At 43.4% G+C, this 23,740-nt stretch overlaps 2 protein-coding genes and 1 long non-coding RNA gene across 5 annotated transcripts; 2 read left to right on the plus strand and 1 right to left on the minus strand.

The window, feature by feature from the left end:
• The first annotated feature begins 4,995 nt into the window (after positions 1-4,995).
• Positions 4,996-7,791, plus strand: LOC133894906 (uncharacterized). Of its 2 annotated transcripts, XR_009905546.1 has the most exons (4): positions 4,996-5,210; positions 5,417-5,699; positions 6,223-6,403; positions 6,493-7,791. It is a non-coding gene; the product is annotated as an uncharacterized LOC133894906 (long non-coding RNA). The 2 variants fall into 2 exon arrangements; XR_009905545.1 differs by having other exon boundaries at positions 4,996-5,699.
• Positions 7,792-7,968: 177 nt separating this feature from the next.
• Positions 7,969-12,809, plus strand: LOC133894915 (uncharacterized). Of its 2 annotated transcripts, XM_062335115.1 has the most exons (12): positions 7,971-8,225; positions 8,342-8,506; positions 9,279-9,399; positions 9,549-9,676; positions 9,793-9,940; positions 10,181-10,359; positions 10,679-10,916; positions 11,011-11,103; positions 11,185-11,330; positions 11,566-11,673; positions 11,823-11,911; positions 12,073-12,809. In XM_062335115.1, exons 1-12 carry the CDS (start codon positions 8,157-8,159, stop codon positions 12,662-12,664), a joined length of 2,076 nt encoding a protein of 691 aa, XP_062191099.1. In that variant the 5' UTR covers positions 7,971-8,156; the 3' UTR covers positions 12,665-12,809. The 2 variants fall into 2 exon arrangements, with proteins under 2 accessions (XP_062191103.1, XP_062191099.1); XM_062335119.1 differs by lacking the exon at positions 8,342-8,506 and having other exon boundaries at positions 7,969-8,225.
• An 18-nt stretch (positions 12,810-12,827) lies between these two features.
• On the minus strand, positions 12,828-16,688 carry LOC133894931 (C-type lectin receptor-like tyrosine-protein kinase At1g52310). The gene is made up of 4 exons (XM_062335131.1): positions 16,461-16,688; positions 15,325-15,750; positions 14,620-15,190; positions 12,828-13,722 (listed from the first exon to the last, which is right to left on the minus strand). Exons 1-4 carry the CDS (start codon positions 16,540-16,542, stop codon positions 13,140-13,142), a joined length of 1,662 nt encoding a protein of 553 aa, XP_062191115.1. The 5' UTR covers positions 16,543-16,688; the 3' UTR covers positions 12,828-13,139.
• Between the last annotated feature and the right edge of the window lie 7,052 nt (positions 16,689-23,740).

Raw genomic sequence — 23,740 nt, forward strand, 5'->3', positions numbered from 1 at the left:
CGTACATGAAGGTTCGTTTAAACCGATTCGAGTTTATCTCCAACAACGTGATCCTTATCTCTAGTAACCAAGCTGTTAACAACATGCATTTGATTAAGTGCCTAGATAGTATGCATGGTCCTGTTGTTTGGCCACATGCATGTACAACTTGAAGTCCCCGATGTATACATGCAGCGTATCCATACGTGAGCTAGCTCCCTTGGTGCTGTGCGGATCCAAGATCGACCTCTGCTGTTGTTGCGCTCGCTTGATCCCCAGGCCTTCTTATCTTTTGGGAGTTGACCACGTATTCGTTTTGGTCGACGTACACGATCTAGACGACGCGGAGGTTGGCCGCGTATTCGTTTTCTTCGTAGACAATCCGTTGTAAATGAGTATTTGGTGAGCTCATGTACATGCAGGACTCCAACTAGCTCAACTTGCTAAGTATTGCACGTCACATGTATGAAACAATTTTCTCTTCCTCTTCCTTGCTTCCCGAGTAGCACAAATGTGTTCATCTCACTAGACATGATTAAAAATATTCATCAAACAGTCTCCAACAAACACGTTTAACTATTACTTTTGACAACTATATTTTAGTAAAAGTTAATACAAATTAGATAATGTCAGAGTATTTTTCATGATAATTCACTACTATCATTTTTATTTGTCAAATCCTAATAGTTTTATGTATATTAGTAATCAAAATTTCTAAAGTTTGACTGTACGCATTCTAGGACGATATCTATTTGAGAACAGATGCACTATACTAATAACATTGTGGCACAGATCACATCAAGATCGGCCGGAGCAAAGGTGGATGGGTTGGTGATGAATCAAGACTTGTTAGAGTTATCTAAGAGCATCTCTAAGAGTCTCCCAGTCCTATTCTCAATAGTTAAATTTAGGGAATTCCATCTTAAAACCTAACTCCAACAGCTTTCTAATCTCACTCCCAATATGTACTTACCCTCAAAATCGTCTCTCTCGCTAGCTACATATGGGGAACGCTCCCTTGCTCCCAAAAACACCCGACCGCCCTGGGCCCACCCCTCGTTCGCTCGCTGGGAGCTCGACCCCACCTGTCGGAGCTTGGCTCCACCTCCCTATTCTCCAGCTCCGCCTTCCACTGCGTGCTCTTTCTCGCCCTCAGCTCCACCACCATCTCCTCCCACCTCCACTCCCTCTTCCCCCGACCACCGCCTCCTGCCCCGATTCCCACCCGCGAGTGGTGGATCTCGATGCCGGCTCAGTACCTCCACAAGCCCAGCCATCGTGTGGGTGTCCTCCTCCCGCTGCTTCTGTGTAGAATGTTGCGGTCGTGCGGCGGAGGCGGGCTGGGAGCTGCCCTCCCTAATGAGGAGAAGCAGGAGCATGACGAGTAGAAGGGGGAAGCTTCCGCTGCGGTGAGCTGAGTTGAGGTGGGGAGAGATGGAGGAGAGTGGAGGCTGCTCGAGATGGAGCTCGACGAGAAGGTACGCAGAGAAGGCGACATAGTCGAGGATGAGGTACAGGACCGCGCAGAAGAGGATAGCTATGATGCAGAGCAACACCTTGGGGGTGGGCCCGACACGCTCGAAGAGGCTGGCGGAGGAGAGCTGCATGAGGAGGCAGCGGTAATCGGTCGATGAAGAAGTGGCGGAGGAGTAGGCAGGTCGAGAGTGGGTGGTAGGCGACGAAGGTGTCGGTGGCGTCCTGCCCGGCCAGGGTGAGGAGCAGGAGATCCATCTGTCGGTGGCGGTGCCGTAGAGATAATGGGTGGGGTCCATCAGTCGGTGACACAGCAGAGGACATATAGGGAATAGGGTTTTGGATGTCTGTTGGTGAAAGTGCCTAGAGGGGGGGGTGAATAGGCTTTTCTGAAAATTAAAACTAAAACAGCGGATTAAAACTGCCGAATACTTCGGTGAAGGTCGGATACTCCGGTCTGGTCTGGAGTATCCGGTCTAGTCCGGAGTCTCTGGTCTATACAGGAAATCAAGAACAACTATGAATTAAAGCGAGCAGCTAGAATCTAAAGGTGAAGCTATGTCTACTAAATATCACAAAGCTAAAACAACAGTTAATTCTAGCAAGATGATCACTAAGGCAACTTATATGTAAATTCTCAAATTCACACGATTAAGTAAATTGCACAAATAAGAACGCAAGGGATTATCCCGGAGTTCGGCCACCTCACAAAGAAGTGCCTACGTCTCCGTTGAGGAGCTCACAAAGAGCCGGATCTTTTCCAACCCTATCCTCTTCTAGCGACCACAAAGATCAAGCTAGAATTTCCTTACTCAATTTGAAGTCGATTACAAACTTCCCGTGGCACTCCACAAAGATTGGGTGCTCTACGGGCGACGCCTTGCCGTCTAGAAGTACAAAGCTTCAAGAGTAAAGATCACAGCGAATGCTCGAATAAGAACTCAATGCTCAAGTGGCTTAATCTCACTCCAAACCCAAACTCACTAAATTTTTGCAAAACTTATCATTAGAGGTGGTTGGAGGGATTTTGAATGCTCTTAGAATGCTCAAGGAGTCTAGAGTTCACCAGCAACAACAAGCATTTAATGCCAAGAGATGTGGGAGTATATATAGCCCTCTCTTAAAAACTAGCAGTTACTGTTCTCTCAGACCTGACCGGAGTCTCCGGTGAACACCGGAGTATCCGGTCCCAAATCCAAAAACGGCGTTAAAACGGTCACAGAACGTGTCAGAACTAGCCGTTACAATTCTGTTAAGTTACCGGAGTCTCCGGTGAACACCGAAGTCTCCGGTCCTGACAGGGCTATCAATTAGACTAAGTCCGGAGACTTGCCGGACCCTCCGGCTTCTCCAGGTACCGGAGTATCCGGTGAACACCGGAGACTCCGGTCCTTTTATCAAAAAGAATAAATGTTAACCGAGACACCCCTGCCGGAGTCTCCCTCGGAGACTCCGGCCTTAAAACTCACCAACTACCGGAGTATCCGGTGAACACCGGAGACTCCGGTCTTTTTCAACAAAAATAAAGCGGAACTGAGCACCCTCTACCAGAGTCTATCTCGGAGACTCCGAACTAAATACTGAGTACCGAAGTATCCGGTGAACACCAGAGATTCCGGACTTAGTGAACTTTGCTAAACAACCCGGTGTCCGTGGGTGAGTGTGTCTCTCGACTTATTGGTTCTAAAGGATATCTTGAGCATTGAGACACTAATCAAGCAATCAAATGCAACCCTCTTAATAGAGCGGCTATCCTAGACTCAATTTCAAGAATAAAAGAATTTAAATCATATTGAGTACTCCTAGTTGCTTCTCCTTTCTTTTCGAAGGGCGTCAAACGTCATATGTCTTGTCAATTTAGACTTAGATCTATTCATGACTTAGATAAACATATTAGATCCTTAATCGTTTTATCATCAATAAGTCAAAACCCACTTAGAGGACTTAGATGCACTTTCAGTTGGAGATGAAGAAGATTTAGAGAGAGAATCTTTTAGGCATGACTCCCTATAGAGAGTGAGTTTAGAGAGTCGTTTGAATATGCTCTAAAGAGACATGTGGGACGAGGAGTGAGGAGAGTAGGAGTCTATCTAACACCTAGAGCCAAGGTCCGTTGGAGCGTAAGAGCCTATATGACATGTGGGGCCAAGATCGGTGGTAGCGTAGGAATCATGACACGTGGGGCCCAATTTGTTTGTGCATGCCAGAGAGAAGAGTGAATACACACCGGTCTCTACTATATAAAATACGAGTTACTTAAGTTTTTTTTTTCTCCTCCTATCTAATAAAATCCTTTACAATTCAAATAATTTATCCACCCTCGTCCTCTAACCTCTCCGACTCGTTATTGGCTACGAAAATATGACCTATTTTACTAATGAAAATAAAAAAAATAAGAGAAAAATTAATAGATAATCTCCTTTTTTTTATCTCATCAGAAATAAAACTACGATATCACTCATAACGTATTCGTCGACAACACTCATATAACGCATTCATATCTCTATACTTAAATTTATATTTGATATTATTACGTTCAATATTTATATTTTATTATAACATATGAATACTTAGCTGGTATACACGACTAATCTTGAGCCTATATATGAGCTTCGCTCGAGCATGGGTCAACCGAGCGGAGCATTATGAACTCAAGGTTGAATAACGTGGTCACGACTCTAATCAACTACATTCTAATTTTTCTCCATATATATTTGCTTCAAATTTTCAACCCGAGCTGGAGCTGAGCTGGAATGTTTTATAAAAGATGATACATTGAAGCGTGTTTCTCGGGTTTTCTCAGGCCGAGCTCAAACCTGCTCGGCTTAACTGCAAGCTCAGAGACCAGCTAGTCCTGACTCGAGGGCATTTGAAAGTTAGAACTGCAAAATCCCACTTGTAATTTTATGGGTTCTAACAAACCCCTTACAACTTTTTTTTCTCCGATCTCCCACCCGTAACTATTATATGTTGTCAAATATGTCCTATGACAGTTAACAATGTGATGTGAGGTATACATGACAATGTAAGGTTTCTAAGATATCATAATAATATCTAATGTCACTTTCTGTATCTAGAGGACTATTTATATTGACATAAGAATTTATTATTCATCCTACTTAAACGTGTAAAGTCAAAGTAGTGGATCCAAGTTATTGGTCCAGGGAGACTATGAAAAATAATTCTAGAAGTAACTGTCCTATTTTTTAAGTCACGCAAAGCAACATGTCATTCAGTCAAACAATGCCAAGGGTATTTGATATCAAATAAGGTTGCAGGGGTAGTTTGACAGGAAAAAAAAAACATGTTGTAGGGACCTTTGACAAATCAACGTGCATTTTTACAATTTTTCCTATTTGAAAATATTTTGATCATGGTGTGCGGGAAATAATAGAATGGCGGAAGGTTTTCACATATGAAAGCCGTCAGATCCAGATCTAACATCTTTGCTACGCTCTTATGTCCCTTGTGGCAAACAAGCCACATCGAGAGCTCTCTGGAGTGTTTTAGATTTTTTAAAATTAGGAGAATGACTATTCTGAAGCCAAATCATCATGCTTGTCCTTTGGTAGGTGAAAGCGGCATTGTTTGCAGCTGGTTTCGTATGTCGGCTGTCAGAGGACTTCTCATTCATCATCCTTGAAGTGCTGAGAAGATTGATTTGCCCAGGGAGAACAGAACCACAAGTGATTGTGGCAGCAATTAAGGCTTTTTCGAAGCTTGATTGTACGTTGGCTGTTATCCATAGAGTTCATGAGGTGTTTATGGATATACATTTGTTGCTTAAATACGAAATTTATTCATTTACTTCAATTCGGGCTAACATCTGTGCTGCCCGCGCAAATTTATATGGACATGTAACATGTTCATACCTAGTTACCCACACATATTGAACAAAAGCTGCACTCATGGGCATGGCCAAGCTAATATATATTTCAATGATATTTTATTCGTTGGCTTACAGGTGGAATTAAAAACACAAATAACTAATGTGCGGGGATGTTCTGAAATGGAGGGATTAGAACATAACGGGTTACGGATACATTCTGCTTTTCACAATCCTAAAGAGCTTTGTTATTTTTGCATGCAGTTGTTCTCACTGAACTATAAGAACGAACTTTTTATTGTTAACACCACAGGTTGGAAAACAGATGGTTCTAGGCACACTGGAAGATGTGTTCAAAGCTGAAATGTTCTCTTCGCTTTCAAAATTGGCATCTAAGTCAATCATTTTGTTTAGTGACCAGGTAGTGCAGTGTCAGTCATCTATGCAACTGTGTTTCTTGTTATGTCATTGTTTTCATGTTGCAATAAGCATATGCTTATATTTGTTGAAATAATTTATGATGTTCTCCTTCAAATGATGTCTGCAATCTTTAACAAATATAGGCAAGAACATCTTTTAGTGATATATGTTTCCAGTTGGCAAATGACATCTTTCATTTTCCTAACAATATTAATTTTTCTATATTTCACCCTTTGTCAATTCACTGAAAAGTGGCTTCTGTTTTCTTTAACTAAGTTTAAAACCAATGATATACACAAACACAACATTCGTAATACTTGGATTTTACACCAAACCACCTTCCCTTCTATAACACTAGCATTCAAATTACATCCTTCATTTTGTACTGCTGCAATTTTCTATGTTAATTTAAAAGCTATGCATTTATCTATCTAGGGGCTAGCAATGATCCATAAATATGGATGTTTCCACTTGTTGATTGATTCTGAACTAACTTTATTTATTTGGTCAACTTGCTATTGCAGGTGGAATTACTGTTACTGTTTCTGGGTCATGACTCCTCTTCATCTATGAAGTCTATGGCATTAAAGTGCTTATGTTTTATGTTTCACAGAAATACCTGCCATTTTCCTGTTACTAGGACTGTTTTTGGCAGATTGTTGCTGCTAATTAATGAAGAGCAATGTGTTAAGGATTCCGCAGAAGGTGATGACTAATCACTTATGTGCTTGTCTGCTTGCTGATTTAGCCTCTCTTTTTTTTCTTATTATCTGATTGAGGAAAAACATTTTCAGATGTTCCATAGTAAAGCTCCAAGCATTCACTATGACAATGGTTCTGAGTTATCTAAGCTTGTTCTGGCTGCTGAAAATTCTTTACATTCTTCTTCCTGGGAGATGCAAGGTACAGCTCTTGAAATACTTGTGGAAATATTATGCTTTCTCAAGCAAGCAAGGCCAGATCTGACCATAACCACTCTGAAAGAGAAGAACTTGGGAACCACGAAAGGCAATTCCATAAACCTCTGCAAAATTCTGGACAGAGACAGAATACTGGTAGAGCCTGGTTTCCAATTATCTCTGACCCTGTGCATGCAGTGGAAGCGTGTGCTAGAAAGAGCTTCCATTCGCCTCGTGAAATTGTACTGCATTTTAACTGCAAGTTCAACATCCCGCTTAGATGCAGCAGGAACGAGAAGCAAACAGTTTGAGCCGCACAAGATCACTGAAATGGTTTAACTGAGTACCAAACTGCTGCATTACATAAAGAATGACCTGAGGAAAGGCAGGGGTGAGAATAATTGCCTTTCTGACACGGACATGGTGATAGCCTTTGCACGCTTTGAACCAACCAATAGTGGGCAGGGATTCTCAAGCTGCCTGATGGATGTCTCCTCGTTTCCTGAAGGTTCGTATCAAATAAGGTGGTACATGTGCTGTGTTGACGAGAATGGCTCCTATTTCAGCCTCCTACCCCTAAACGATGGTGCTGTCTTCTCTGTCCGGAAGTCCTGACTGAATGGCTGGTGCGACGCTTGGGAGCATACTCATTTTTGTTCAGTCTTTGTTCTTGAGGACATTTGAATGCCCAGAGGTGTACAGAGGCCTGTGTTGCTGTGATCATCCTCTCTGGCCTAGGTTGTTATCTTATCACTCTCTTGCTTGTGTTCTGGCAGTGAATTACAGAGGCTGGGTGCTGAGGCTCGTTGGCAGCATGAATTCTCATGATCTTGTTCATAATCTTTTGATCTATCAAGGCGGGCAACCTGTGTTGATGAAGTAAAGCTGGCCACAGTTGCATTACGAGACCCAGCCTGTGAAGTTATCCGCCGAATTTGCTGTCGATCTTTGCCTTGCTGCTATTCTAGAGTGAACACCATATTGTCTGTTGGAAGCATCGGCACTAGTGTAGTGTAATCTCAGCCTCTTAGTTCTGGAACTGAGGGAGTAGAGTGCTCCAATCCATGTTGGGGGCTTAGTTTAGTTGGTACTTGGGAGCAAAGTTGTAATAGTTCCAGTTGAACTGTAACTTTGAGAAAGATAATACCCCCTCTAGCCTCTAGTAAAAAAATACATGATATTTTTGACTTTTTACGGAGTTCGATATGTAATTTTGACTATTATTTTTTATTACAATATAGTTATATCTAATAAAAATATTTTTTAAAACAAATTTACATTATAATATATATATATTTAAACTAAAACCCATGTGTCAGCAACGAAGTCGGCTTGTGCAGTTACCAACCGCTTCCTCTTCGTTTCCCGCCCGCCCCTCTATATATACTGATGAGTGCTTGCGGCGTGCTGTGCAAGCCAAACTCCATTAAAATTCCCCCGCGGCGAGGCGAGGACAGGACCGCGAGGCGGAGGAGGAAGCCAGTACGCACCCGCACGCGTGGTCGCCGGAGAAGAAGGCTAGCAATTCATCGGAGGTGGACGCATGTGGGCGGGCGGCCATGGCGCTGCTCTGCTTCCTGTTGGACCTGCGCAACATCCCCCCTCCCCTCCTCCAGCGCCTCAAGCAGGTAACCCGCCGTGCGCTCGCCCACCCGCTCCCTCTCCTCCATCAATCCGTCGAGCTGAGCTCCGAACCCTAACTAACCCCGCGCGACGCCGTGGCGGGCGCGCGCGACGCGTGCAGTGCCTGCTCCACCTTGCCAACCTCTACGCCGCCACAACGTCACCGCCCCACCCCGCGTCCGCAGCCGCCGCGGCCGCGCTCCCCGACCGCCTCGCCCTCAGCTACGTCCACCGCGCCACCTCCTCCAAGTCCTCATCCTCTTCCTCGTCTTCCTCTTCACCTGAGGTCCGTACCATGCACCCTCTCTGCTGCCGCTGCGTGTTTCTAGTGTTGCGCGCACCACATGCTTGTTGATTGAAAATTAACGTCGCCAATAACCGATTTGATTACGTCCTTCTCTGCATCAGCTCTGGTGCTCGATCTATTGCCTTTTCCCCCCTTTGTTTGGGGCTTAGGGCTAGGAGTAGGATTGGGCCCTTCTACGCGCCACTGATGAGGTCATAAAATGTTTGTATTGCCACGCTCTTGAAATGAGTTTTCTCCAGGGCATGTGAAGGAGGTCCCGTAGTTAGCTTCCTGCCTTCCTGTGCTGCTGGGTCGGTGGATCCATGTCTATTTCAAACTCTGTGTGCAATATCAGTTTGCAAACTTCTGCTTACAATTGAAGGGGGCCATATTGCTGCCATAAAAAATAGGTGTGGGTGTTGTCAAGTATATATGATTTGGGATCACCCGAATCACCTGCATGTCAGCTAACTTACAGTTTACCTTATGCTAGCTCTAATTAAAAGATATCCTACTCTACCTTTGTCAGAAAATGAGACAGACTATTTCGAGCTGGTGAAATCAGGACGCATATGGCAACTCATCTAACTACTGTCAATTCACACTGTAGATGCACTGCATGCTAATATAGCCGATTTGAGCTGCCGATATTATCACACATTTCACTCGTTTGTAGCTCTGATTAGTCTCTCTCAATCCAGGTGCTGAGATGCATTCATATTGCATTGTTCTGATAGTGTCGTTTTTTTCCTAATATCTGAACTTCAATCAGCTAAAGATTGGGTATAGGCCTGGTGAGAAATTCAGCCTTCGTGATTTCCACCACGCCGTAAATAATATACCCCTGGATGGCTTTCTTCCTGAGCAACATGGTGGGGCTCTGCATACTGGAGGTAATTGGTCCCATGATGTTCCTGTTCTTTGTACGATTTTTCCATGATTGAAACAAACTAAGCAGCATAAATATATCGAATATGTGTGAGTTTTAAGAGGAGTATGGTCTTCAGATCTAAACTTGCCTCGCTCTAAATTTCTTGTGCAGATGTATCACTGACAAACCTTTTTAGCAATAGAGCCATCTATTCTTGGGCAGCTGATGACATCTCCAAGAAAGTTATTGCTATATGTATGTCTGCACGAAACACAGAATCTCTCCGAAGATCTCTTATGGTATTGGCATAAGGGTTTGAAATTTTCCTCTTAAAGGAACTGAGTTGTGCTTTTTCTACAAATTCTTTTCTTGTGACAATGACATTCTTCTGATTATTGTCTTGTATTGTCATCAGGATGCAGCAGAACAGTGTATCACAGTGGAGTTTGTAATGTTGGAAACAGAAGCTGCATTCATGTATGACAACGTTTCTGAAAATGACAATGCTTTCATACACAGAATTTGTGATCTTGAAAACTGTGTCGTGCGGAGATACAATCCTGGTAAGGAAGCTTCGTGGATATAGCAATCATTTATTGCAGTTAGTTTTTTGTTGTTGATGTTCAGAAATCAAAACACAATCATGTTATTACTGCTTCCTTTATTCTACTATTCCCTATATCTTGACAACGGGACCCCACAGGTTATCACTGCCACATTAGGAGTTGTTTACTGTCGTAGATTAACCTTCAATACTTCTGTCATGTAAAGTAACCTAATACTATATATGTTTGCATATGCAGAGATTCAAGTTTTGCATGGGCTAGTCAAGAGGTGGTTAGAAGAGCTAAAGGATGACAAGGAAGATTCTCTGCAAGCTGTATTTGTGTTCAGAGATCCGATTATCAATTCAGTTAAACAAATATATTGCAACCTATATGCATCAGCGAACCAGATAATTGATGATTTTCCATCTTGTCAGGTGATACAAGTTATTTATGCCACCTCTCACTATATAATTCCAGAAATTCTGTGACACAAAACAGATTGGAGTGTGGCGTTTTCTTTCGATAGCCTCAGTTTCATCCTGTGATTCACATTGCGTATGTTCTATATGACTATTGATTAGTGGGAGAGTATGTAATTGATAAGGAACTTTGCATACAAATTTGATGATTTCATCACTGTCTTTTTTTAGCTTATTTCCTTCAGATAATAACTATCATATCTCCATACCTCCTATTGGCATTTCTGTAGCCTCTTCAGCAGTTATGCTAACGTAGAATACATTGATTGAGCAGACATGCAAGTGCCATGGTCATCCTATCGACCTTGTCGCCACGAATAATGCAAAATGGATGTGCCCAATAACTAGCCGACAGCTTGTGGCATCTGATGTTACTGTTACAGCTGTGAGGATTGGAGAACAAACAGTGTTGTATCTGCCTACTTCAGAAGGCTGTTCAAACTTGCGGCGAGTCTCTACTACCATTTCTTTTGATGTGATCAAGCGCACTGAATTAGCCTCACTGAATGAAGGTACCCACGACTGTTGCCTATTAAGATGCATATAAGTTAGTCCTTAAAAGTTTCATCTGTAGTTTGTCCAATTTAATGACAATATGTGTTACAGGAGTCATAATGGGGACGCCTCATGTTGTGATCCCCAGTTCAAATGATGTTGAAGTTTCTCTAACTGATGAGAGCTCAGATCAGAACACCCAAAGTTAGTATAGCAATTATATGTATGATATGTCTATAGATTCTCAAATGGTCCTGATATGTCAGTATTATCTATGTTGTGCAGTTTTCTATGGTCTATGTCAAACTCTTTTCAAGCTTGATCAGGGACTGGTATGCTCCTCATCATGTAATACTGAAACGATGAAAATTGGAAGTCTTCAATGTTACTATCTTGTTCAACCATCTGAGAAGGGACCGATGCTTCTGAGGGTATAGGCAACATTCCCCCTGTTCTTTTCCAAATTGCAATATAATTAGACGCATACTGCACTGCTTTCTAAAAGCATCTCGGGTTGGATTCCTAATACTGTACAACGATCTTTATGAAAAAAGGTCCTACTAGGTCCTACTTTTAGTCATGTTTATCGGTTGCCGGAATAGAAGGGATTTAGTTTGTTGTTGGCTGGCTGCCTGGCTCTAATGGTATTAGCATATCATGATGTAGAGGCTTGCTGGATCTGAAGAGATATTGCCTCTTCCAGGAGTGAGTCGAGATTGCAATTCCACTGTTACCAAGGAAATCAAGGATTCAATTGAAATGTCCTTATCTAAGGTATGACACTGTTTTGCTATATTTTTCTGTTGATCCGATTAGTGGATGATTTTCATTCCGTATTTGGCATATGGTTAGCAGCTTCCTTACACACATTTCCCGAATACTTCTTTGATCAATACCTGAACTGACTACTTACTCCGATCCAGATCGAGCTAAAAGATTACAACCCTCTGCAACATGAAAGAGGCTTTCATTCGAAACTGAATTGCCTGGTGAAGGACAGCCTGCAATTTGGGTACCACCTCCTCGGTTGCTACTTATATAGTTTCTGAATGCTTTCTTCGATGCATGGTTTCAGTTATTTCATTGCTTTTGTTTATTGCCTGCTATCATGATTTGTCATGGAAACCATGGCCAAAGAAGATATCCTGTGATTATATCGACTTCATTTTGCAGATCAATTGCTTCCCCCTGTGGCTTGAAGGATCCTCACCACCTTGATTCGTTCAGTGAACCACAGCCACAGGTATCAACTTATCAGGGCCTCGAGGAAAGCAAGTTCCTAAACCAACCAGAGAAGGCTGGACGTGTCAATGGCCATATCCTTTCATTCAGCGAGCCACAAGCATCATCATTCCAAGTTCCAAAGGAGAACAAGCTGTCGAGCCAGTCCAACAAGGGGAAGGCCTCCCCCAGCATCAGTGAAGAGTGGGAAAAGCTCATCATCATCGACGACCTCAACGACGACCTCGCCACCCCTGCCGCTCCCAGGCCTGCTGCTGCCAAGCCTCAGCGCGCCAAGCCGCCGACTCCGGTGAAACCGCTGGACGAGAAGACCTCACGGATTCTGGAGAGGCTGGAGGCCCCCAGGGCGAAGAAGCAGAGGGCTAACGCTAGCAACAAAGCCAGCACCAGCGCAGCACCGGCACCCGCACCCAGCCGTGTTGCTAATACACAGACCAAGAAGCCGCCGCTGCCATTTGAGCCGAGCGCAAGCCAGCCGCTGAGACCTACCTTCAACAAGATACGTAGAAAGCTCCCTACCTGACCTGACGTGACCTAACCTAGGCGCATGCTCATGCTTAGCTCCAGCTAATTGTGCAGATTAAGAGCAAAATTTTGCACCAGGATTGTGAATACATCTCGGGAGATAGTGCAAGTGCAGCCCAAAGAGTATGATGAAAACCCAAGCAATGTGTATAGACAGGTGGTATCACAAACTACTGAAATTAGCACTTGCTCTGTCAAAATATAGATGAGTCGTTTCTTCAGTACAGGCATTAACTTTTGCTCACTAAACTCAGATCTATAGCAGATTAGAGATCAACCTGCGTACAACTGAGTGATGACCATGAGAAGAAGTGCGAGAACAACTTGCCTCCTCATCACTTGCTCAAAACTAAATTACTGATTACAGCTGAAGGTGGTTCTTGGGATACCACACACTTCAGGAATGTGCGACCTACTTACTACTGACTAATAGTGGAAATACAGGGGAGGCTCTGAATTTATGATTGCGGATTTCAGCGAGGAGTCCGAACCTCCAATGTTAACATTGGAGACGTCGCGCTGGTGCTTGTCCCGCTCCTCAGCTGCTCAGACGCTGCAGATTTCAGCTCAAGCTGTTGTAGTTGATGCACAACATGAGACATCCTTGGACGCACCGAAGGGACATGCTGGGTGCAGGAATAGACAAGGTCGACAACCTTCTGGATGACCCCTACATCCGGCAAGTCCTGGATGAGTGGGTCTAGCAGCTCAAGATAACGGTGAGACTGGACTAGCGGCGTCGCCCATTCAAATATGGTCTGCCACCCAACAGATTCAACAGACTGTGCAGGGCGACGACCACTGATAATTTCTAGGAGCAGCACACCAAAGCTGTAGACGTCGCTCTTTGTTGTCAGCTCATTCCTGTATATGAACTCAGGAGCAAGGTAGCCATAGGTTGCGGCCTTGACAGTCCTCTCGTGCATTACTTCCCATGGCACAAACTTGGAAAGGCCGACCCCCATCAGATGTGAACCAAATTCCTCATCGAGGAGGACATTACTTGCACGGATATCACGGTGCACCACCTGGGGCTTCACCTTGTCGTGCAAAAATCTGTATTAAATGAGCAATAGTAAGTAAAAAACAAATAACAAGATTAAGAACATAGATTGCAGCTAGTGGGGATAACTTGTATAAGGATATAAGATAAAAGTAAGGCTCCAACACCAAGAATGTTACATCCAAACAATTGGCACTAATATTAAATTGTGGTTCGAGTTTATCACAGTTCAAGTAGAAGCCAAACAAAACTTGTGAATTAGTAGCGTTTGAGAATTGCTAGTAAGAACTAAGAAGTGACTGCAGCAATTTTTCTGTATAGTTTACCACTACAGACAGGTGGTTTCTTTTAGAATCATTGTCTATAGATTATAACATAAGTTACGCACAAGAACACTAAGTAGTTTTCCCATGCATGATAGTTTGTAAATGTTTGCAGCCTGCTGGTGGAAATTAATAAGCAACCACAACTACAATCATAAATCGTAAGCCATAAATGGCGAAAGAGGAACAATATTTCAATTCTAACATCTTGATGGTAGGTTCCATGTAATATGGTAAAACAAGCTGTCCTAAAGTTTTAATCCAACTCGTTCTCAAAAAAAATTGTAATCCAACTCAGTTTTTCAATAGCTCAAGTTATGAAGTACAGTGTAGTACTACCTTTTTTATTCGATGTTACGTAAAATCTGCATGTACACTAGTAAGTAACAAAATTAACTCAAATTGCAAAGTATATGCACGGATCAAATGCTCTCAGGCAATGGAGTAAACAAGAAATGGAGTAATGTTGATAAACAAGAAATTGGAATAACAAAAAATAACTGCAACTAAGGCATAAGAAGATCAATGCTTTCATCAATTATTGATTTACTACTTCGATGTCTCAGTCAGAAATGATATAAGAAAATTCAAATTAAGAAATAATATCTCCTGGCAAGGATGACTTACGCAATCCCCTGAGCAAGCGTTGTGGCAACTCTCATTCTCATTGCCCAATCAAGGCTCCGCCCTCCTCTGGGAATATGATGCAACCACACATCCAATGGACCATTTGCAACAAACTCATATACAATAAACCGATCACCATGATCATAACAGCATCCTTTTACAGCCACCAGATTGGGATGATAGAGCTTTGCGACTCTCCGAATCTCAGAGTAGAAGTCCTTTTTCCTTTGTAGGTTGGGCCTTTTTAGTCTCTTGATTGCTACTTTCGATCCATCTGGCAAGATTCCACTATAGGTTCCACCTGTCTTTGCATTACCAGGAAGACGGTTTCCCTCGCTGAAGTTCTTTGTGATTGATCTAAGTTCTTCACTGGTGAATACTTTCCATTGCGGTGGCACCAATGCAGCAGCTGAAGTACCAGATGCTTCTCGTGATCTCCTTCTTTTCTTGCTTCGCCTGTATACAAGCAGCCAAACCACAACGGCTAGAGTGGTCGCCAGAATGAAACCACTCACAGCAATTAGGGTTATGAAGTACTCCTTGTGGCAGTGATCATGGTAGCATCTGTCCACTAATGCAAAAAATAGAGACTGTCAGTACAAATATATATGCATGTCATGAAAACAAATTACCATTTTTTTGTGAAGCAGTAAAACCTTAATAAATTATAAGGAACTCTCCAATATTCATCAAAAGAAGACTCACCATGATTGATCATGCAAATCAGACCATGAGACTCACTGCACTTTTTCCCGGTAAGTGCAGCATGACTATTGGTCACCAAAGAGCACATATCATTGATGGTGGCTAGACCACACACAGTATCACTGCAGTTGGCATGCAATGGTGCACCAGGAAAGACGGTCTCATTCCAAACAGACGAATCATCAGACCATTTCCAACCGTAACCAGTACTAGTGTTGTAGCGATGCCCTCCAACCCAACATCCTGAGGATGATGCTCCACAAAGAGATTTTGCGAAGTTTAGCTCTTGAACTGATGATAATGCAGCCAGATGACCACTGAAGTTATGGCAGAGAGTCTCGGATCTGTCCCAAGAAAGGGAGCTTGATATGTACACGAAGCATTTGTTCTGAACAGGACTGATTTGCCAGCCGTCAGGGCATGATGCTGCAACAAAAATGAATTCTTGATGATCGGAACTCACACATTTACTGGGGAGCCAACAATGAACTGGAGATTAACGACGACAAGATGAGGATGTACAAAAGTTGCATATCCATAAGAAACAAATCCCCCCCAAAAACCCTTAAACGATACTATCTTGGTTCAGTTGAAGGTGTAGGAATGCTAATGTATGACTCGTATTTTTATTATCAAATGAAATGTTTTGCCAAGTGCAGCGCCAAACACAAAAATCACCAACAAAATAAATCTTAGGTCCGGATGCAATCACACATGACCAAATTTCAAAAAGAGGGAAGTGAAACATCAAGGTCTTGTTATTTTCGGCTTAAAAAAAGGTCTTGTTATTTTCATCTTTTAGGTTCTTTGTGGTTAGGCAAAATCGCATCTTCTGGCCGGAAAGGCTGCTTGTATCCCCATATAGCGAACCGTCCAGATTATTTTTTATCCCTATACCAAAGTTTGCATACTATCAAACGCACCTTACAAACAAGAAAGTGTCGATTTAGTCGCGGGTGTACCACATCATGACAAACAATATTACATCCCAACTGATCACGCAGTCTAAGCAACGAAACAAGCAACCCATAGCTCGCTCTTAAGAGTCCTACCCAGAATTGCGAAAGAAATCAAGAAACGGTGGATCTAGCTGCCTTCACACGCAGAGAGAGAGAAAAAAAAAGGAGAAGACTCACAGCTTCGTGCCAGAGCAGGGGCGCCGACGGAGAGCACGAAGGCGGCCAGGAAGACGGGGAGGGCGAGCGCGGGCGCCGCCATGGCCTCCGCCGCTGCCGTCCTCGCGGCAGCTAGCTAGTTCCGTTTTCCCACTGGGGGAGGGGAGGAGGAGCAGACCGATGAGGAGACTGAGGCTGAGCGCGTCTCATAAATGAGGGCGCACCACCGCTGTTGCCGAACCCAGACCACCTACTCCGCCTTGACTACCGGGCAGGGCATTAAACCGTGCCCGTCCTTCCTGTCCGCCAGAGGATTTTTTTTTTAGCCTATTTTGAATCTGAAATTTAAATTAGTCTATTTAGTTATAAAACGATTTGTGTGATTTTTTATCTAGTCACGTCATATGAATAGATATGATAAGGAGTTATACTAGTGGTCGTTCTGATATCATATCACGTGTCATCGATATGATAACCCTGAGTCATGTCATAGGGTTGATGTGACCACCGGTAATGTTAACTCCTTTTGCATAACTCAATTGCATACAAAGGTCACGTAAATTTCTCTCCTGCAGTTCCTCTTCCTCCTTCAGGGGTCGCATGAGCATAGGTGATAGCGGTGGCTCCAACACCCTCTCTCCCTCATTCCCCCACCAATTGGATTCAATTCAGAAGGGATTTCGCGTGGAAGTGTCCTAGGAAGGGTAACTCATCCATTCCCTTCAAGTATTTTTAGTTTTTTGGTTTGCATTCTTAATCGAAGGATATCTAGTGTTTAGGATTTTGTTGATGATGATCTATGAAATTTGTACGTTTCAAATTAGATCGGAGGTCAAATATCGTGCTATGGATATATAGCGCATGTGTATCGTGTAGAATTTGTTGCATGCAATTATTTGAGTGTAGAAAATTGAATAATATATGGTTAGACTTAATGTGTATGAGCAATGCATATTCTTATATATATATGAGCAACGACCAAAACCTCTCTGCCTTCCCCTCGGTGCCTCCTTGGTGGGGCGACGCGAGAGGCAAAACACCATCGCCACCAAAGCTCTCAGTCGCCCAATCCACGGTGGCCCCCCTCTCTCCCCCTCCTCTCCCCTCCCCTTCATTTTTTTATGTGGGTGTGGTGTTGCTTTGGCATGGCGGTCGTGGTTCCGACCGGGATCCGCTCGAGCGACCCAGATCTAGTCGCTTGCAGTCCGGATCCGCATGTTGTCGATGTAGATCAAGGAGGCCCCTGTCCAAGCGATGCGAATCGGTGTTGAGGCGTGTCAGGGCACATGGGCTGGGGTAGGGCACCTCCTCCCCCATGCGCTTGCTCCCTTGCAGCTGGTTGGTTGGGTGTTGTATCAGTTCTTCAAGAAGACATACCACGCGTCACCGATGGCAGTGCCACCCCCCTTCGGCCTCGGGATGGACGAGTCGTGCGGCTTCAACGAGATCCTGGGCAGCAAGCCGTGGCCACGTGTGCAGAGGATGCTTAGGATCCCGTCCAGCTGCTCAACAGGTATTCGATGGCGCAGCTCCTCGATGACGGCTTGCGGCCTTGGGGCATGCTTGTGGGCGCCGCCACCACCACCCGGGTGATGTTGCGGCTTCTGGGCCCATCATTGTTCTCTCGTGTGGTATGGCGATGCTTGCCTTGGTTGATCTGCTCCAGGTCCTCAAGGTGTTTCGATCGTGCTCCCCACTGCGCATGATGGCTGGTGTCGTTGTTTTCCTCAAAGTGTTTCCCTTGACGAGTTGCAGTGATGGTTGGTGCTATGGGCACCAGTGGTGCCGCACTAATTTTTCTACACGATGATGTGCGTGTGGTGGCTCGGCTGCATGGTGGCACGACGTTCGGTCTCGATGTTCGCCCCGTCTCAGCGTCCTAGTTGATTGGTCTCCTCCCCTTGCCGGTTTGTCCTACTTCTTCCAGTTCCGACCCGCGGGGAGATCGGTCAGCCGCTGCTTCGTGTGCGATAGCCTCAGTGACTGCTTAGTTGCATGGTTGGTTTGTGGGTGCATGATGGGTGGGGTGCGGGGAGTCACGGGCGAAAGCCTAGCCTGGCTGTTTGGTTGGTGCTGCTAACGGTGATACCCTTAGGTGTTGTTCTCCTCCCGTGAGATGTTATCGTGATGACTCTTTGTCCCTTCGCCCTCGCGAGACTCTCCAGGTGAAAACCCTGTCTAGGCTTCCAGACGGGCGATGGTGATGTTTTTGCATGTCACGTCCTTCCTTGGAGGCGTCGCCTTGGAGGTCCATCCCCGAACCGAGGTGCTCGCTGGTCTGGATGCTGCAATTGTCTCATCGGAGATGGTTTTCGTCACACCACCCTTCGACAGAGGCTCTGGAGTTGTCAATGGGGATGCTGCTTCTTTCAAATTTTCGCTTTATGTTCATGTGGACAACTGACACACTGAGAGGAGCATGCTATGGTGGAGTCAGAGCTGTTGCGTTGATGGGGTCCGACGGAGCTTCACAACGATGATGTCACATCCCAAATCCGTAATCATGTAATTAAGCACAATCATGCTTCTTAAGCATTATGTTTAATTCTGCGTAATTTTAAATTGGAACGCTAGAGCAATTCATTTTGAGTCAATCGGATGAGAGAAAGAAATTTGGAAGAAGGAGGAAGTCCGGAGACTCTGGAGAAATCCGGAGTCCGGAGAAATGCGGAGACTCCGGAGAAATTCGGAGACTCCGTAGCAGTTGAAACGGATTTCTCTCTAACATGTGGGGCCCACATGATCTAGCAAATCACTCCTCACCCTTTTCCCCCATGTGCAGCGGGCTCTCCCCTCACTCCTCTTGTGCTCCTCCCACTAGCCAAGCTAAAGGGCCAGCTCCCCTCCCCCTCTCTCTCAAGCACTCTCTCCTTCTCCCTCAATATCCCACCTCAAGAGAAGGAATCGAGGTGTGCATGTGGTGTCTACGCAATCACTAGCTCGTAAGTTATCTATCCCTCTAATTTATTTTCGTTTTTTCGAAGGATTCGAGTCGGTTTTGACGTCTTTTGGTATTCATGGTTGAAGCACTAGTGTTCTTCCTCTTCCCGAGCTTTCTTCCTTCAACCGATGGTCCCTAAGCTCGGCAAAGCATATTGGGTGAGTCCTCTAGGCATCCATGGCAAGAATCCGTATTTTGGTTGGATAAATTTCGAATTTGGAGTTAGGGTTGTGAAGTACATGAGGTTTTGGACTAAATTAAAGGATTTGTGGAGATTTGAGTTAGCAATTGTGTTGCTAGGTTGATGAGTGAATTCTATACTCTCTAAACTATCTCAAAGATATCTCCCTTTGGATTGGAGGAACTCGCAAATCAAATCGGCCATTTTCCCCCGTGAAGAACAGCTATTCTGGAAAGTCCGGAGACTCCGAATTTTTTTTTCAGAGACTCCGTAAAAATTCGCGGATACGCCGCAAAAATCCGTGGAGGTTCCGTAGTTACTGTTCATCAAGGGATGTGAGGCTTGTAAAATTCATAATAAATTTTTCATAGCTCCAAAAATTATGAAACCAATTTTTTTGGTTTCATTATAACCTCCTCTACCTATTAAAAATGTCCCAAGCTGTTAAAAAATTAATTAACGTTTTGGGATGAATTAATTAGGTTAAGTCTTTATTAATTCATTGTTAATTAATTAACATTTTGAGATGAATTAATTAGGTTAAGTATTTATTAATTCACCATTAATTATTTACAAGTCTAAAATTGGTGAATCTAATTTTTTCTAGTCTTCTTATGACTTATTCTAACTAGAAAAAATGTTCATGTATTATAAATCATACTTTTCATGACTTTTCTTTATATGCATATGGTGGCATATACTGTTGGACTTTATTCATGCTTATCATTGCATGCATTCTTGTTTAGTGAACGAAGAACCGGCACGTGACTCAGCCGTGGTTGAAGGCGACGCCAACCTTCTCGAGTTCTGTGAGCGTTATGTGGGGAGTATCAGGCAGTCAGCTAAGTAGCAAGTCAAGCATCTAAGAATATTGCACCCTTTGAATGAATTGTAGAGTCTAAATTGATAAATTATGCTTTATATATGTTCGCATGTTTAGTGAGTCAATATCGGGTCGATGTGGGTAGAACCTATGTTGATGCATGATCTCTACCTTAACTTATTGATGAATCTGTATCTTTGTAACTTGGGCTTCATATAATGTTGTTAATATAAAAGTGAAATGAGATGCTTAGCAATGCATAGGTCATCGGTAGAAGTCGAGTGGTGGACAGTTCCATCGCTCGCGAGCTATAGGTTTACTTATGGTTCATACTGCAAAAATTGATGATGGTTGGATGAGTGGTGAGGATGAGACGAGATATGGGTGGTGTTAGGGGTATCATCTGCCTGGAGGAGGTTCCTGGGGTAGTCTGAGGAGGAAGTTCGGATACCATAGATCTTGCATCGGTTAAGCACCGACCATTGACTGTCGTTGGCTTAAGCACTTACCGTACTCACCACATGCTGATCTAATGGTAAGGTAAGTCGAATACCTCTGTAGCTGTGATCATTTGGGCTTGAACATCGACGGTGTGAGCGGGCGGGCTTGCAGATGTATCTAGTTTGCTCCGAAAGTAGTTTTGGATACCTCTGGGCCGAGCGATGCATGTATCAAATGGTTGGGGCTTATTTGAAAAGGTTGTCACGAGTACCCCTTGTGTGCACTTTAGCGGGTGGCACAAGGCGAATGGTTCTTGTGTCGTGTGGGTAAAGGAGTATCCCCTGCATGGTGTAAAAACATGTTGAAATACTGCGCTCTCGGTCATGAGCATACTTTCTGTCCATGCGCACCATCATAGAGTTTCGTTATGGGTTAATAGTGGTATGGGTGATGGTTGGAAAATGTTGATGTTGGCTCTGATCTATTACTTTGGTTCCTTTTACACTAATGTACCAGTTGTTGGATTTCAGTTTATGTTGGTTAAGTATAGGTACTCACACATATGTCTAGGTTACTTAATCATATTAAATGTACTTAACCTTGTGACCGTTTTCTTACTAACAGCTCAATGCATGATACTTGAAGTCAGGTTATTTATATGTACCCTATATAGATTAAGTCTTGCGAGTACCTTTGTACTCAGCTGCTCTACAGGTTTTGCAGTGAGGAAGAGGTGGTGTTTGGCTATTTCATGCCTGTCGAGGGTGCTGGCAGGCTTGAGTAGTACATCCTACTCAGTTAGCGTGCTTTTGTGATAGAGTCTAAGGGCATATGGCTCCATCCTTCTTTTGTTGTATAGCTTTTAATCTTCTGCTGCTTAGTTTATTTCGCTGGTTAGGAGTTGAGCATGTTTTAGTCTCCTCCTCGCACTCTTTTGCTGTAAATTGTAATAACTTGTTGGATGCTTAAGAACTGTAATATAATGTTAAATATTCATTCTTTCTTAAGTTTTGTTGTGATGTATATGTTTGAAAGGCATGTGTTTCAATCTTGAACACAAAACACGTGTTGGGACTACCGGGATGATATTCTGTTTAATTATCAAGGTTATGATTATAAATAATAATCCTTCTGGTGATTCGTTATAATATTATCTGGACGATTCCTCACAGATGACACGAGACTTGGCTCCTTATGGTGCCAGTGGTGGTTGTGGATGAAGGTGTGATGACATCGAGATAGTGGTTGAAGTCCACTGTGGGAAGTCGGAGATGTTTGTCGTTGGAACGGCAAGCTTGGCAATGATGACCTACTTGGGACTCCGTCTTGTTTGAGCTATATTTTGAGTGTTGTGCGATCTGTGTTGTTGGGGTTTTAGCCAGTTTCCCCTCAAATGAACCATGCAGTTGTAAGGTTTTTGGGCTCGATTTTCCTCATAAACTGGGTCAGCTCTCTTCTTTTATGATAAAATCGGCAGAGCTCATGTCGTCCTTTTGAAAAAATATACGAGTAATTTTGAAATTTTGTGATGAAATGATGATGCGTAGGGATTGAAATGGATTATGTGTAGGATTTGCATGTGTTATAGTGATGATATTTTTGCATATGTGAAATATTTGGATGGTTTGTGTAGATGGACCAGATTATTCGTGTGTTTTGTGGTGGCATGGTTAATGCAAACGGAGAGTTTGATAAGATGAGAAAGCAAGTGTTGACATTTAGGAACCCGCCTTACTTCGATGAAAATGTTGCTCGAGTTAGGTCAATTATGAATGTTGATGTGGATACATGTGATGTTACCATACATGAAAGGTTTGATGCTAGTCGAGGTGGTAGGGCTCACTATATTGTTCTGGAGTTATCATCAGAGAATGATTAGAAGCTTTACAAGGATTGTGTGAATGATTAAAACATCATGCCAACAAAAATAATGCCACATGCTTTTACCCTAACCCATAACAAATATACATTCATACGATAATCCTTGCACAGGTAGTAAGCGCGACCAGTGGTATCTTTATGTAGCGACTGAAGAACCACGACAGCCTTACCACAGTCACAGGTCAGGACAAGGAGAGCAGGAGGAACAAGAACATCTTTGCAACTAACATCGGGATACTTCTTGCCGATGTGTGCCACTTTTGCTTACGTCACAAATTAGAAGTCACACTATACAACTACACGAATACGAATCCATTACGAATTTAACATGCACCAAAGACTTTTACAATTAACACTACCAAATCCTATAAACTACACCTTGAACGGTCAAATTCGCACCACAACCTAAAAAAGTAAAATGGTCTACGTATAAAAATAATAAACATGCTACATTAAACATTGAACAACAATAAACAATCAATAGTTAATCTAACCAAATTTTAACATTTTTATCACATAATCTCCAAATCCTAGGTAGCCAAAACCATCTAAAAGTACGAAGAAAATTAAAATTAAATGAATGCAATATAGTATTTACCTTCAATAAACAATCCATTATGAAATCTACTTTGATTTGGGTTCGAAATCGATGGATTTATTGAAGGAATTAGAGGAGAGGGAAGATATGAGAAGAACTCGATGGAGGAAGAGGAGTTGGTGTGACAGGTGGTCGTGCAAACCCCCATGGCGCGACTCAGGGCTGCTATGTTAGCGACACGTGACACAACGCCAGGGTGGCCGCTAGCGTGGCTCTTTAGTCACGCCAATCGTTTTAGCATGACCAAAGAGACTACTTTATGAAATTTTAGATTCCCACATGATGCTTTTTATAATATTAGTTTAAAATAGGCTAAAAACATTCCTCCGCTAAAGCAGTCGCACCGGAGAAGGCCACGCCACGTAGGATGCCACGCCTAGACCTATGTTGGGCCTGTTAAAATGTCCATGGACTCTTTCATGGGCTCCATCATTCT

This window comes from Phragmites australis, chromosome 2 (assembly GCF_958298935.1).
Source record: "Phragmites australis chromosome 2, lpPhrAust1.1, whole genome shotgun sequence".
In the NCBI taxonomy this organism is placed as follows: Eukaryota; Viridiplantae; Streptophyta; class Magnoliopsida; order Poales; family Poaceae; genus Phragmites; species Phragmites australis.

What these genes read in the sequence shown, in the direction of transcription:
- LOC133894915 (XM_062335115.1), top strand. Translation starts at nt 8,157, where the DNA reads ATGGCGCTGCTCTGCTTCCTGTTGGACCTGCGCAACATCCCCCCTCCC. An exon ending in CTCTCCGAAGATCTCTTATG is followed by an intron (nt 9,677 to 9,792) that starts GTATTGGCATAA and finishes TATTGTCATCAG; the next exon opens with GATGCAGCAGAACAGTGTAT. An exon ending in TTGAAATGTCCTTATCTAAG is followed by an intron (nt 11,674 to 11,822) that starts GTATGACACTGT and finishes ACTCCGATCCAG; the next exon opens with ATCGAGCTAAAAGATTACAA.
- LOC133894931 (XM_062335131.1), bottom strand. Translation starts at nt 16,542, where the DNA reads ATGGCGGCGCCCGCGCTCGCCCTCCCCGTCTTCCTGGCCGCCTTCGTG. An exon ending in GATTTGCATGATCAATCATG is followed by an intron (nt 15,191 to 15,324) that starts GTGAGTCTTCTT and finishes TTTTTGCATTAG; the next exon opens with TGGACAGATGCTACCATGAT. An exon ending in ACGCTTGCTCAGGGGATTGC is followed by an intron (nt 13,723 to 14,619) that starts GTAAGTCATCCT and finishes CATTTAATACAG; the next exon opens with ATTTTTGCACGACAAGGTGA.